General features: G+C 65.8%; 4 protein-coding genes across 4 annotated transcripts; 2 read left to right on the top strand and 2 right to left on the bottom strand.

Annotated features, from left to right (window-relative positions):
• Nucleotides 1–667: 667 nt before the first annotated feature.
• PFL1_02914 (uncharacterized protein) lies at nt 668–3,293 on the top strand (the record flags this gene model as incomplete). The annotated part of the gene is made up of 3 exons (XM_007880426.1): nt 668–875; nt 1,244–2,804; nt 3,011–3,293. 3 exons carry the CDS (start codon nt 668–670, stop codon nt 3,291–3,293), a joined length of 2,052 nt encoding a protein of 683 aa, XP_007878617.1.
• Nucleotides 3,294–3,846: 553 nt separating this feature from the next.
• On the bottom strand, nt 3,847–5,997 carry PFL1_02915 (uncharacterized protein; the record flags this gene model as incomplete). The annotated part of the gene is made up of 1 exon (XM_007880427.1): nt 3,847–5,997. The coding sequence occupies one exon, from the start codon at nt 5,995–5,997 to the stop codon at nt 3,847–3,849; it is 2,151 nt and encodes a 716-aa protein (XP_007878618.1).
• A 2,709-nt stretch (nt 5,998–8,706) lies between these two features.
• On the bottom strand, nt 8,707–10,305 carry PFL1_02916 (uncharacterized protein; the record flags this gene model as incomplete). Its single annotated transcript, XM_007880428.1, has 2 exons — nt 8,707–8,900; nt 9,012–10,305. 2 exons carry the CDS (start codon nt 10,303–10,305, stop codon nt 8,707–8,709), a joined length of 1,488 nt encoding a protein of 495 aa, XP_007878619.1.
• Nucleotides 10,306–11,832: 1,527 nt separating this feature from the next.
• On the top strand, nt 11,833–14,459 carry PFL1_02917 (uncharacterized protein; the record flags this gene model as incomplete). The annotated part of the gene is made up of 2 exons (XM_007880429.1): nt 11,833–13,857; nt 14,001–14,459. The coding sequence occupies 2 exons, from the start codon at nt 11,833–11,835 to the stop codon at nt 14,457–14,459; spliced, it is 2,484 nt and encodes an 827-aa protein (XP_007878620.1).
• Between the last annotated feature and the right edge of the window lie 12 nt (nt 14,460–14,471).

Genomic DNA, 14,471 nt, shown 5'->3' on the forward strand with positions numbered 1-14,471 from the left:
CACGCCTGCCCGCCGGCTTGGCCTGGCCTGGCTTGCCAGCAGGCAGGCTGGTGGCGGGCCAGCACCCCGCAACAAAAGGCCAGGAGGCAGGCAGCCACAGGCAAGGCCCGAGCGACAGCCAGCAGCGCAGCGCAGCGTAGCGGACCTGGTCGACAAAGGGCCCCCGTACCGCTCTCTTCGTCTCGCCTCGCCTGCACTGCCCTTCTCGTATCGACCCACTTCACCTTTCCTCCTGGTCTCGTCGGCCCGGTCCGCCCCCGATTGTCAAACCGTGACCGACAACAGCGCTGCTCGATCTCACACCACTTTCTGCTGCCTCTCACCACGAAATCACGCCCGCTCGACCCTCCAGCAACGGCGTTGCGCCTACGACGTGCCCCTTCGCAAGTCAAACAGGGCCGACTTCTCATCACCCGCAGACCTCGGCGGCTGACGTCGCCCACCTTGTCGCTTGCGCTGCATCGGCAGCCCTCCGCACCTCCGCCTCGCTGGATCCCTGGATACGCTACGCTTACTTGTCTTGCTAGCAGGCCCGGCTCGGTCCGACCCGATCTTGACTGCGTGCTCATCTTTGCAACGACCACGAGAGGCCCTCGTCTTCAGCGACCTTGATACGACCTCTCTTGCACGCGAGCTCGAGTCTTTCAGCACCCGGCACCCGGCAAAGATGGCTTATCGCAACGGCGCGCCGCCCGGTGGGCAGTCGCCGCAGCCGCCCAACCAACGGCTGCCTCAGATCCAGCAGCCCACCAACCAGATGGCCTACGGCGCCCAGTACGCCGCCCCCATGGGCTACAACATCAACCCACCCGGGTCCGGCGGCTACCCAGGCGCAGGCGGGATGGTAGGCTACGGCTACAACGCCGCCGGCCAAGGTGGGTTCGCCCAAAGTCAGGGTGAGTGGTCCAGGACGGATGGTGGCCCCTCCTGCAGGTTTCCCCCTGCCATGCTCGCGTTGCAACTCTGTCCTGTCCACGCTTCGCATGGCGCGGGTCCGTTCGCGCGCGCTGCTCGTGATCGAAGCAAGGGCGACTCTGGCAGCACTAGCTACTGCGTGGGGCTCCGTGCGAGCGCCCCTTTCTGCTGTGTCCAACAGCTTGGCTTGGCTTGCCATCCTCCCGGGTCCCCTCTTCCCTTGCTCGCCGCACTCCTTTCCGCCTCCATCGTCACGGGACGAGCCTCTCGACTGACTCGCATCCCCCGCTCGTCACCCTTTCTCATCCCCGCCCTCTAACCCACTCAGCCTACGCTCAGCAGCAGCAATCCCACCACTACCAGGCGCCACCGCACCTGCAGGCTCAGATTCACCAGGCCGCCCTCGCTGCCCAGGCCCAGGCGCCACCCTCGCAGCTTCAGCATCCAGCCATGTCCCAGGCCACGCAGCTCCACCAGCAGCAGATCGCCGCCGCTCAGCAGGGCCTCCACGCGCCCGACTCTGGCTACGGTCCTCGCTCGCCGGGCGGCTCGTCGATCAACCGATCACCCTCGCCCTCTGGTAGGCCTGGAAACGTCTCGCCCGGCGGACGCGGCAGCCCCAACTCGTTTGCCCAGGCGCAGGCCCAGGCGCTCGCGCAGCAGCAGCAGCAACAGCAACAGCAACAGCAACAGCAACAGCAGCAGCAGGGAGGCTCGGGATCGGGATCCACGTCGCCGAACCCGGCCAACGAGAAGCCGGCCGACTATGTCTACTTCGAGCGTTCGACGGCGGGCATGCAAAAGTCGACGATCGAGGCGGCGACGGGCGCCAAGCTCAAGCTCGAGCACTTCTACAAGGTCTTCGTCGAGCAGGCCATTGAGCGGTCGCACCGCCGCGTCGAGCTCGAGAAGCGGCTGGCCAATCCGGCCGAGAGCGGCCACCTGACCGAGGATCGCAAGGCTCGCCAGCTGCACTCGCTCGGGCGCCGCGAGTCCAACTTCCTCCGGCTGAGGCGGACGCGGCTGGGCCTCGACGACTTCCGCACCGTCAAGGTGATTGGCAAGGGCGCGTTCGGCGAGGTGCGGCTGGTGCAGAAGGTCGACACGGGCAAGATCTACGCCATGAAGACGCTGCGCAAGAGCGAGATGTTTAAAAAGGACCAGCTGGCCCACGTCCGCGCCGAGCGTGACGTGCTGGCCGAGTCCAACTCGCCGTGGGTGGTGCAGCTGTACTACTCGTTCCAGGACTCGGCCTACCTCTACCTGCTGATGGAGTTCCTGCCGGGCGGAGATCTGATGACGATGCTGATCAAGTACGACACGTTTTCCGAGGATGTGACGCGCTTCTACATGGCCGAGTGCGTGCTGGCGCTCGAGGGGATCCACAAGCTGGGCTTCATCCACCGCGACATCAAGCCGGACAATATCCTGATTGACGCCAAGGGCCACATCAAGATGTCCGACTTTGGCCTCTCGACGGGCTTCCACAAGCAGCACGACTCGGCCTACTATCAGCGGCTGTTTGAGGGCAGCGCCGGCCAGAACCCGGCCCAGGCCGGGCGCAACAGCGTCGCCGTCAACTCGATCAACCTGACCCTCAGCAGCAAGGACACGATCGCCACCTGGAAGGCCAACCGGCGCAAGCTGGCCTACTCGACGGTGGGCACGCCCGACTACATTGCGCCCGAGATTTTCCTGCAGCAGGGCTACGGCAACGAGTGCGACTGGTGGAGCCTGGGCGCCATCATGTTTGAGTGCCTGTGCGGCTACCCGCCCTTTTGCTCGGAAAACGCCCACGACACCTACCGCAAGATTCTGGCGTGGAGGGAGACGCTCCAGTTCCCCGACGACATCCACCTCAGCCCCGAGGCCGAGGACATGATCCGACGGTGAGTCTCGGCCCCCTCTCACCCTCTTGCCGTCCGTCGTCCGCACTGGTCGGGTCCTTCGGCCCGACCTGTCGTCGTCGGTGGGAGCTTACAACAGTCGCCTGGCAGCGACCGCAACAATCCACCTCGCCGCCCGCCGAATTGAATTCTGACACCTGTCTCTGTCCCAACGTCTCTATCTTCCCACCTCTGGCTGCTCAAACCAGGCTGATTACGGCGCCCGAGACGCGACTGGGACGCAACTCGGCGCAGGAGATCAAGGACCACGCCTTTTTCGCGGGCGTCGACTGGAGCACGATCCGGCAGATTGACGCGCCCTTTATCCCGCAGCTCAAGAGCATCACCGATACGTCCTACTTCCCCACCGAGGAGTACACCGACGTGCCCGAGGTACCGTCTGGCGCTGATGTCGGCGTCGGCAGCAAGGACCTCGCCTTCCTCGGTTACACTTACCGCCGCTACGAGAGCAACGAGGGCGTACTGGGTTAGGAGGCTCGACGCCCGCCCCCTCCATTGCTTCCGCCTCTTCCCCGCTCAAGTCGCGCTCCCTCCTCCTCGACGGTCGGGCGATGGGGAGAGAGAGAGAGAGATCGAGACCGCTGCATCGATGGTGGAACGACGCAGTCAAAGGAGGAGGGAAAGGAAGAGAAGAGGAGAAAAGAGAGGACGATGTCACCTTATCATGCATTCGCGCACGCGCACCCGTCAGTCGCAAACACGCCCATCGGTCCGGAACAGAACAGGGACATTCGAGCTCGAGTCGCACCTCGCCGTGCAGACCTACCCCACGGCTCGGATCGAACATAGGAGCGCGGGGCGCACGATCGATGATTAATGGTATTGTCCTGGACGTGCGGTCAGTCGCGACGTGCGATATGCTGGAGAGACAGAGTGAGCGATAAGAGGCGCAGATGATACAGACACGGAGCAAAGAGGGGGGGTCAGCGGCCCGGCGGGCGGTCGCAGGCCCAGAGCGGGCGAACAAGACGAGAGCGCACAAGAAGGTCCATAAAGATTCACACTCGGATCGCGCCCGCTCGCTCTAGAGGGCAAAGGCCAGGAGCGCCGACGATGCGACGCCGACAGAGGCGAGCTGCCAGGCCGTCAGGCGGCCGAGCGACAGCGTGGCGGCCGAGGAGCTCTTGCTGCTCAGATCCGAGGGCGAGCCAGAGGCAGCAGCGCCGGAAGCCGGACCCGACACCGGAGTGGAGCCGGACGCGTTGCCCGACGCAGGCGAAGAAGAGCCGCCGCCGCTGCTGCTGCTCTGCTTTAGCGCCTCGTCCCGCTCCTTGAGGACCAGCTCGGCGCCAATCTCGGCGAGGCCGTACGTGGCCGCCATCAGGTGTGCGCTCAGCGAGATCGGCGGCACGGCGGCATCGATGACGCGCAGGTTGCGCGTGCCGTAGACCTTGAGATCCGTGCCCACGACGCCGCCGGCCGAGCGCGGCAGCATGGCGCACGAGCACGACGGGTGGTACTCGGTCTGGACGTGGTCCTTGATCCACCTGTCCCAGTCGGCGTCGGACGAGACCGACGAGCCGGGCACCTGCTCGCTACCCATGTGATCCGACAGCGGCTTCGTGTTGGCCACCTGCCGCGCCAGCTTGAAGCCCGTGCGCATCGTCTCGAGATCGAAGCGGTTAGTCAGGTATCCCGCATCGATGAGCGGGGCGGCGAAGGGGTCGCTCGACTGGATCAGGATGCTGCCGCGCGATAGCGGTTGCTGCAGCGCCGCCTGCACCGACAGGCCGCCGAAGCTGATGGCACACAGCAGCTCAATCGGCCCGACGTCGCTGGTAAAGATGTCATCGACCTGGACGCCGTACGTGAGGTCGTAGCCGCGCTTGACGGCCTCGGGCGCGTCGAGGGCGGCCACGGTGGCGGCGCGCTCCTGGCGCATCTCGGCGACGAGCGTGGCGCGGTAGTCGCCGTACAGCGTGTTGGCGCCGACATAGGCGATGGCCGAGTTGACGTACGAGTCGGTGACGGGGTCGTTGGTCACGCGCTGTGGCGGAATGTCCGAGGGCTGGCTGGGCTCCCAGGTGAGGCCGGCCGAGACGTGGTCCTGGACGTGGTGCCCGACGCCCGGCAGATCGACGATGACGGGCACATTGTGGCGCTCCAACAGCGAGCGGTCGCCGATGCCCGAGAGCTGGAGGATCTGCGGGTCGTTGACCGAGCCGCCGCAGAGGATGACCTCGCGGGCCGCGTTGACATTCAGCCGATCCGAGCCTGAGGCGGCCGAGTACTGGACGCCCGTGGCCCTGACGTCGCCGCCGCCGCCAGACGAAGAGCCCTGGTCGAAGAGGACCTTGGTGACGGTGTGGCCCGTGAGCACATGCAGATTGCTGCGGTAGGCGTACGGGTCGAGGTAGGCGGTGCGGGAGAAGGAGCGCGTCCAGTTGGTCGGGTTGATGGTGCTGGTGGCCACAAAGGCGCCCCACGACTGTCCGGCGTCCGGATCTTGGCTGATGGCGGTGCCAAGCTCGGCGACGCTCTGGAGGAACGAGGCGACGGGAGGATAGCTCCTGGCGGGCCAGCTGACGTGGAGCGGGCCGTCGGTGCCGTGGGATGCCGGGTTGAAGTTGATGTCGACGGCGTCGAGCAGCTCTTTTCTCGGAGGGGTAAAGTTTTCGCTCTTCTTCATGGCGCGCAGCATGTTGTTCCAGCCCCAGGTGCCGTCGGGGCCCTCGCCGTTGATCTTGGCCCAAGCGTTCTGCTCGACTTCGCTGTGGCGGACGTAGTAGAGGCCGTTGATGGCGGCGCTGCCACCGAGGACCTTTCCGCGGGCCCAGGGCGTGACGCGGTTGTTGAGGCCCGACTGGGCGACGGTCTCAAACTTCCAGTCGTACTTTGTGTTGGCCGCAGAGTCGTAGAGGTTGGCCGAGGGGACAACAAACTTGCGATTGTCGTCGTAGCCGCTGTCCCCGGCCTCGATAACAGCGACGGTCACGTCCGGGTTCTCGGAGAGGCGGCCGGCGACGACGAGACCAGCGAGGCCGCCGCCGACGACGACATAGTCGTAGGTCTGGCCGTTGAGGTTGTTGCCGTTGCCGGTGACGCTGCGCCTAAGGACCTCGTGCGGGATGGGCAGGCTGCCGGGCTGGCCAAAGGGGACCGACTTGGCCGCGGCGAGCGAGGTGGCGGCCGAGGCGAAGAGCAGCGCGCCAGAGAGGAGCGACGCGCCCACCATGTTGTATCAGCGTGCAAGCGCGACTGGCTCAGCGGGAGGGGGATCGAGGCGGAGACGGGTGCATGGATCGCCGGCAGGCAGGCCACGGCGAGGTGCAGGAGTGGCGCAGGAGTGGCGGTGGTGCCGGAGCGTTTGGGCGGCACCACGCGTCTGGCGATGAGGAGGCGGCGGCGACGGCGGCAGTGGCGGTGGAGATGCTGATGCCGGCAAGACGAGGGCGAGTCTGGCACGCACGGGAGGGCGGGGGAGTAGAGCCGTGTGGGAGGCTCAAGGACAGAAGGCGAAGCTGGTGGTGGTGGTACGGTGTGAGGACGAGGAGAGAAACAAGGGGAGCGACAAGAACGACCTGTTATGGCTCCGCTGCCTGGCACTGTGCGACGCCAAAGCTGGGGGTGCCTCTTGGCAGTCGAAGGGCCGCACCCGAGGGAGGGGGCAGGGGAACGGCATGCCTTGAGCCCGAGTGAGGCGATGCCGCCGGCGCAGTGACGGTGGTGGTGGTGGCCGTTGTAGCTACAGTACCGGGACTCCCCTGCGCGCTGGCCGGACCAGGCTACGGTATGGTGCGGTACGGTGCGGTACGGGTAGGAGGTCGCCAAGAACCGGCTTGATGCGGCCAGCCAGTAGCCCGGGATGAGCCGCAAAGCAAGCAGCCAGCCATGCAACGCAGCGACTTCCGCCACCGGGACGCAGGAGCGACGGACGGCATGGAGCAAGTCGGATGCATGGGCGAGTGCTCAAGCCAGTTTGCTTGGTCAAGGTGGCCTGATCCGACCTGTCTGCTGGCCTCAGTCTGCGTCTGCATCCGCGTCTGCGTCGGGGCTGTTGGCATCGCTCGTGGGGCTGGCCGAGCGGGGCCGATGATCGTCCATCGTCGGCCTGCCGGCGTGCCTGGCTTTGGGCCCCGGCCACATCCGAATAGGCCCAAGACGGCAAGAAGGAGGCTGTGCATGCACCAACGGGCCTCGATGGTGCGGCCAGGGTAACGCTACCTACCGGTAGCAACGGTACGGTACGGTACGGTTGACACGCACGGCTTGCCTGCTTGGGCCTGCTTGCCAGCATGCTACCGGTACGGTGGCCGAGCTTGTTGACCGGCCACCGCCGCTGTGCGGCCACGACGGCCTGCTGGCGTGCAGACGCCAGCAAGCAAGGACCAGAGATCGAAAGAGAGCAAGCAAGTTGAGACGGAACGTTGGATGATGGCCGAAAGCAAGAAGCAGCAAGCGACGGGTGCGTGCCGGCCCACGCACGACGTACGGCCAAGCCCGAACGTCGCGTTTCTCGGCGCATCTTGGCAGGCGGGCGTGGGCCGAGGCAGGCGGCCGACTACCGCTAGGCGAGTCCCAAGACGCCGCACTGCGGCGCCGTCTTGGCCTGGCCTGGCCTGGCCTGGCCTGGTAGGGCCGGCTCTTCCTAGCTTGGCTCTGGCATGGCATGGCATGGCTTGGCTTGGCTTGCTTCATCTGATTGTCAAATTGAGCCGTCGTTTGTTCGCCTCTCCGACCGCCGCTCAGGATGCACAAACGACGATGACCTGGCCTGGCCTGTCGCTCCTCGCTCGCTCGTTGATGGCTGCGTGAGGTATGTACGTGCGTGCGCGTCTTGGCGCTCGCCAGCGGGTGCGTCCCTGCAGGCCATTTCTTGCTTGCTGTCTTGGACGCGCAGCGCAGCCAGCCGCCAGCGAGCGACGATTCGGCGCGAGTCTGCCGTGCGTCTTGCCCAGGCCTGCCTCGTTTCATGCCGACCTCACGGCTTCGGGCCCTTTTTGCCCTGCCTGCCTTCCCCTGCCTCTACCTTTGCCCGTTCGGGGACTTTTTCCAAGCCTTCTCCCGGTTGCCCCTCGGATGGCTGGCTGGCTGGCTGGCTGGCTTCTCTCTCCCGACACGACCATCGCCTCTCTGCCTCGGCTTGTCTCTACCTCCTGCGCCTCTAACCTCGATGCATAGCTAGAAAGCAAGGATCGGGTCGTCCGAAGATCAGATCGACGTCGTCGCTCCCTCAGGTTTCAATTGCTTCATCTCCGTCTCTCAAACATCAAAACTGCTTTGCCATGGCTAAAGAGACAGGACACCTCGATCTCAAAACGGCCAAGGAAAAGACGAGACGAGACGAGACGAGGGGAAGGGAGAGTGGGGGAATGTGTGAATCGATGAATGACCCAGCGACTCCTCTCCGCGCCTCGAAGACGCGGTCGTAGTGGGCAAAGCGAAGATGATTCTCAGTGAAAAGGCGCTACCAACCCGCTCCCGACCCGCCGGTGTGACCCGACGGGCAGGAGAAGATAGAGTAACTAGAGGGTTTGATGTTGGCCCAGCATGAAAATGCAAGATCGGTGGGTATGTTTCCCGATCTACATTGATTAAAGGGCCCTCGAAGGGGATGGGGATGGGGAGGATGGGGAGAAGGGGTGGGACCGGGGAGGATGGCGGAGGATGGCGGAGGGATGGGGCAGGGAGGGGGTCGGATGGCCAAGGGATGCGGCAGGCACCCCGCCACCCACACATACGCCTGCTCACCAGGCACTCACTCGTCTTATGGCTCTCGAGAACTTACCGCGTGTTGCGACCCCCCCTCCAGGCCTGGGTCTGAACTGCTCTGCTGCTCTCGGCGGTCAAAGGGTGAGAAAGAATGCGACGAGGCGGGTGGCCTCTGATCTTTTGCACGGTGGCATCGCCAGCTTCTAGCTCGGACCAAACGCCCGACGCCGGATCACTTGCTGCTCGTGGCGCCCTGGCCTACCGCGCACTGCTGCTCCCAGTTCCACCCCTTGGGGTGCTGCAGCTCCTTGACAATGCCCCGGAACGCCTCGAGCGTGCAGAGCTCGGGGTGCCCCTCGTAGTGCTTGCCCTGGTCCGCGCACGCCGGCAGCTTCATCGTCCGATCGCCGTACCGCACTCGGACATCTGTGCCGGAGGAATCCGGAGACGAAAGCAACCGCAATGTGGCCTAGTCAGCGCACCGGACGGCCGACGGCATCGGGACCACGGAACACGCGCCCAATGGTGGATACTCACAGTGGTCAGAGGACGCCGCGGCGCCCCCGGTCAGCGACGACATCAGGCTCTTGGCGCGCCCAAAGATCGACGGCGCTGCCTTCTGATCCTGAAACAGCTCGATGCCGACCGACGCGGTGAAGACGGGCCAGCGGAAGTCGAAGCAGTCGAGCGTGCACAGCAGACCGGCCAGCGAGGTGTCGTGCGTGGCGTAGAGGGCAAACTTGAGCGCCTCGGCGTCGCCCTTGTCGGCCTTTTTCTGCATCCGGCCGGCGAGGTCCTCGAGGAGCCGCCCCATGGCGAGCCGGCGGAACTCGAGCCGCTTCTCCGGATCCTCGGCCTGGTAGCCCGAGAACCACTCGCCGACGATGGCGTTCTCGACAATCGACTGCGTCTCGCTCTCGAGGAACACGGGGGGCACCTTGAACCCGTGGGACTGCGCCGCACGGATCGTGTCAAAGAGGCCGTTGAGCCTGGGGTGGCCGTCGACGCGCATCGGCACGCCGTTGGTGTAGGGCATCGTCTTGGCGTCGAGCTTCTCCAGCGACGGGTTGAGCGCGCGTGCGGCGGCGTCGGCAAAGGCGCGATCGAGCGAGCGGAGCCTCGAGCAGCCAAAGGTGTTGGGCAGCAGGTTCTCGTTGGTGCCGTTGCGGACGAGGACCTGCGGCACAAAGGCGGCGGCGGTGCCCGCGGGCGAGGCCGGCTGCATCGTCTGCGGGTGCATGCCGCGGATCAGCTGCTGCAGAGTCTCGATGGTGCGGCTCATGTTGGTGCTCCGGAAGTAGACCTTGTCGGCGTCGTCGGGCGTAAGGCGTTGCGGGAGGAAGCCAAGCTTGTCAATGTAGAGCGAACGCAGCTCACGTCCGAAGCGAAGCGTCGAGAGGCGGCCGAGGTCGGTCAGCTCGCCCAGCAGGCACTCGCCCTCCTCGCCGCGAACAGGTCTCCCCTGAGAGTCCTCGCCCTCGACGGCGCGGTTGACGCGCAGCCGGCCGGCGTGACCCTGTGTCTGGATGTCGACGCGGCCGACGTTGAGCGTTGGCCGTGAGTCTTCGGTGGTCGGGGTGAGGTCGAGTACCGCGGCCTCAAACTTGCGGCCGGCGTGGCAGAGGTTCCATCGCTGAGGGAAGAGGTGGGTAAGGCGGGTGCGCACGGGTGTCCTCTCGCCGTGGCGGACGAGGTAGTGGACCTGCTGGAGGCTGAGGCCCGCTGGCGGCTCGACCCAGCCGAGCCCGTCGCCGGCGGCTCCGGCGCCGGCGTTGGGTCGCGCCGAGTCCATGGGAACGGCGCTTGTGCTTGCTACATCCGAGGCCTGCATTGTTGCGAAGGGCGTCGTCTAAGGTTGGCGTGAACGCGGAACGGGCGGATCCCTGAATTGAGCGAGAAGTAGGTAGGTGTCCGAGTTGCTTGAGCAGGGCGATGCTAGGCGAGGCGTGGCGTGGACGTTATGACTGATCGAAGAGGCGCCGGTTGATATCGGGGGTATAGGCTGCCGAGATGGTGCGAGAGGTATTGACGAGGGTAGGTAGAAGGCTCGAGAGTGGGTATGGCTTGATGATACAGCTGCTGAGACAAAGGCGTGAGTGCGGCGGCCGGCGATGAACGTGATGGCCCGAGGGTAAGCAGCAATAGGGCAGGAGATAGCAGGCGGGCAGGCAAACAGGCAGACAAGAGGGCGAGCACCGGAGAACGATGGAAGAGTGGACAAGAGGGGTTCGCCCAGTGAAGACCAAGGAGCGAGCGGGCGGGCGAGCGGACAAGGCGGCTTGCGATCGAGGTTCCAAGCGGTGTCGAGCCAGCGAGCGTGAGCAGCGTCAATGAGGGAGTCGTGAGGATGCGCCTGGCCAAAGAGGGTCGGGACAGGACGGACACGGCAGGGCAGGGCAGGGCAGGTCAGGGCAAGCAAAGCTAGGTTGATGGTGGGGCTGTCGAGGGCGGTGATGGGAGAAGAGCGACAAGCCAGCGGACGACGGCCGACGGGGCCTTTTTGAAGCGACTCGACGAGGGCGGCGGAAGACGACGGAGCGAGAGAGACGAGACGCGGCTTGGCTCATCGCTTTTTCGCTTTTGCTCTGCATCTTCCTCTGCTCTGCCTGGCCCGGCAGGCAGCGCGGGCCACAGGAGGTAGGGCGGGCAGGGCGACCACGCGGCACCGGCCAATCAAGGCTCGCGGGTGCTGGGCGGCCGCAGCCAGCCGCGAGGGCGCATCATACCTACCTTCCTTTCCCGTGCGGGTCTGGCGCGGACCTCAATCAACGCTCTCGACTGCACGGTCTAGCGGCGTGTTGGCAGGCCAGCCCAAGCCAGCCCAGTAGGCAGGCGCCAGCAGCGGAAGGCCCGGGCGAAGCAAGGCGAGATGGGCCAGCGTCAGGCCTGCCAGGCCCAGGCCCAGGCCAAGGCTTGGGCTTGTCCTGCCGCTGCCGCGCCGCGCCGTGGTTGCATGTCGGAAGGGCCGACCTTCTCAGATGGAGATCGGATCGAGCCGATGGGGCCTCTGACGAGCAGCTTCGCACCTCCATCCTCGGCCTCGTCCTCGTCCTCGATCTCGCTGCGACCGCCCCCTTGACGACACCCTCTCACGAACGACGCGACGACCTGCCTTGCGACCCACCGGTCCCCACCACCGTCTGCACCGACCGGCCCCCGGCTGATCCAGGCTGAAATCGATATCCGCGCCTCGGCCTGGGCTTGCTGCATCTACTACCCATCTCCCTCTCGGGTCACTCTTCTGCTTGCCAGGCCGCCGCCTCGAGAGCCGGCCCTAGGTCGCTCCGTCTTTCTTCTACATCCCTTCGGCCGCCGCTGTCGCCTTCGCCGCCGCCCCGCCGCCGCCGTCACTGCCACCATGGGAGACAGCTTCGTGTCCCAGCCCGAGTTCTTCGAGGTCGAGCTGGGCGAGTCGCTCATCTCGCGCACAGAGAGCCTCGCCTCGTTCCGCGAGCTGGGCCCGCCCGACCTCGTGCACGTCATCAAGACGAGCGGCTCCCGCGCCAGCAGCAAGGACATTGGCTCCTACCACTACGTCTCTGGCGTCGATGCCTCGTCATCGGCCGCCCTCGCCGCCTACATCAACAGCCTCACCTATGAGCTCGACCAGAGCCCCGGCTTCTTCTCCGGCAAGAGCACCTACAAGCTCAAGAGCGGCGCATACTGCTGCTTCAACGCCTTTTCCCGCGTCGACGTCCGTGTCGAGGTCCGCATCCCCGGCAGCGTGGACGCCTACGTCGTCGACCTCCGCGGTGAGCGCCACGAGACCACGCCCGAAATCTGGCAGGAGGTCTACCTGTCGGCCCTCCTCCGCGCCATCCTCTACGCCGACGACGCAAACTACCGCCTCGCCGGCTACCGCAAGCTCGACCCCATCTCGAGCCCCGACGCCGAGCACCGCTTCCTCCAGGCTGCCGAGAACCTCTTCTTCAAGGGCTGGCAGCTCGGCTCGGATCCCGAGATCCAGGTGGCCACCGTCGTCTCCAACCACCTCACCGCGGGCATCCTCAAGTACTTTGGCGACTCTTGCCGCTACGAGCAGGCCGTCAACCTCTTCGAGAAGCTGTGGGCCCGCGAGCCCGAGGTGGCCGCCCTTGTGGCCCAGGCCTACCTCGGCATGAACGAGGAGATCAAGGCGGTCCAGGTGATGCACACGGCCATCCAGGAGACGCCCTCGAGCTACGCCCTCCTGCACACCCAGGTCGACTTCCTCCGCTCCAAGGGCAAGCACGAGTGGGCGCTCAAGCTGGCCAAGCAGGCCGTCAACCGCGCCCCGAGCGAGTTTGTCACCTGGGCCAAGCTCACCGAGTGCTACATCGAGCTCGGCGAGTGGGAATCGGCGCTCTACACGCTCAACTCGTGCCCGATGTTCACCTACAACGAGCGCGACCTCCACCGCATGCCGACGCCCGCCCGCAGCCACCTGCCCGTCAAGCAGTTCATCTCGGAGAGCAACCTGGTCGACGAGGACAGCGCCCGCGACACCGAGGCCGACGTCGCCCTGCTGCGACTGCCAGCGCCCGCGCTGCGCGGCACGTTTGCCAAAGCCTACGCGCTCCTCGCCCGCCTGGTGAGCCAGATCGGCTGGGACGAGCTGCTGCGGTGCCGGTCCAACGTCTTTGTCATGGAGGAGGAGTACCGCGCCCAAAAGGCCAACGCGGGCCCTTCAAAGACTGCAGCGGCGGCACCAAACGGCGCGGGCGCCGAAGCCGACGATGCGTCGGTGCGTGGCATCGCACCCAGCGACGGCAACGCGGCGAGGTCTTCGGCGGGAGATGAGCAGCAGCAGCAGCAGCAGCAGCAGCAGCAGGATGGGAAGGACAAGCCCTTGGGCAGCCCGGTGGCGAGCGAGCACGACGACGACGACGACGACGACGACGCCGTGGAGGCAGCGGCAACAGACAAGAAGCGGCAGAGCACGCTCGGCATCAATTCGGCGGCCAACGCGTCGTCGCAGTCCATACCCACGATCAAGATCTCGACCGAATCGGACCACGAGCGCGAGAAGCAGGAGCTGGAAGAGTACATGAAGACGCTCAACGAAGGGCCCAAGGAAACGAGCGAGGCAGAAAAGAGGCTGGCCGACGAGGCAAGAAAGTCGGTCCAGATCGATCCGCCGCCGCTCGAGAAGCCGGCGCAGGCGTCGTCGGGCCACGAAAAGAGCGACTCGACGTCGGCGACGATTGTGCCCGGCGAGGCCAACGGCGTCCACTCGCGCGGCGACTCGGTCCAGGGCGGCGATGCCAGCAACGCGGGCGCATCGGCCGACTCGGCAGCGGCGGCGTCGGCGGCGGCGGCGACGGACCCGGTGTCGACGTTCAACTTTATGAACAAGCGCCTGTGCGAGCGGTGGCTCGACAACCTCTTCATGGTCCTCTACGAGGTGAGTGGGCGTGGCAGAGTGTGCGATGCGTTGCGGCTTGGGGAGGGGAGGGGAAAGCATGCTGACCGAAAGACACCTGCGGTGCGCTCGTCCGTCATCCCGCCCGCCCGATGCTGCCGTTCTTCCTTTGGTCCGGCCTGCAGGATCTGCGCGTCTACACAATCTGGCGCGCCGAGATTGCCCACTACCGGACGCAGACGCTGCCGTACCGCAAGACGGGGACCGAGTGGGAGATTCTGGGCGAGCTGGCGCTGCGGCTCAACCACCAGGAGGAGGGCAAGGAGGCGTTCCAGCGGTGCGTGGATGCCAAGTTTAGCGCCAAGGCGTACCTGCGGCTGCTGGGCATCTATACCGAGCAGCGCGACGTGCAGCGCAGCCTGTGGACGGCGCTGCGGTTGACGGCCTACCACCACCGGTGGTACATGGAGGGCGCGTACCCGGGCGCCGTAGCGAGCAGCCTGTTCAAGCTGATCCGCACCGAGGGTCTGGCAAAGGTGTCGTACACGCTCGTGTCGATGTCGCCGCCGCCGGCCATTCTGCGATTGATGCAGAACTACTTTGCCTACGCCACCGTCTTCCGCGTGCCCGGCTACGACAACTGAGCGGACGCGTCG

The sequence above is a fragment of the Pseudozyma flocculosa genome (assembly GCF_000417875.1).
Source record: "Pseudozyma flocculosa PF-1 unplaced genomic scaffold scaffold00008, whole genome shotgun sequence".
Classification (NCBI taxonomy): Eukaryota; Fungi; Basidiomycota; class Ustilaginomycetes; order Ustilaginales; family Ustilaginaceae; genus Pseudozyma; species Pseudozyma flocculosa.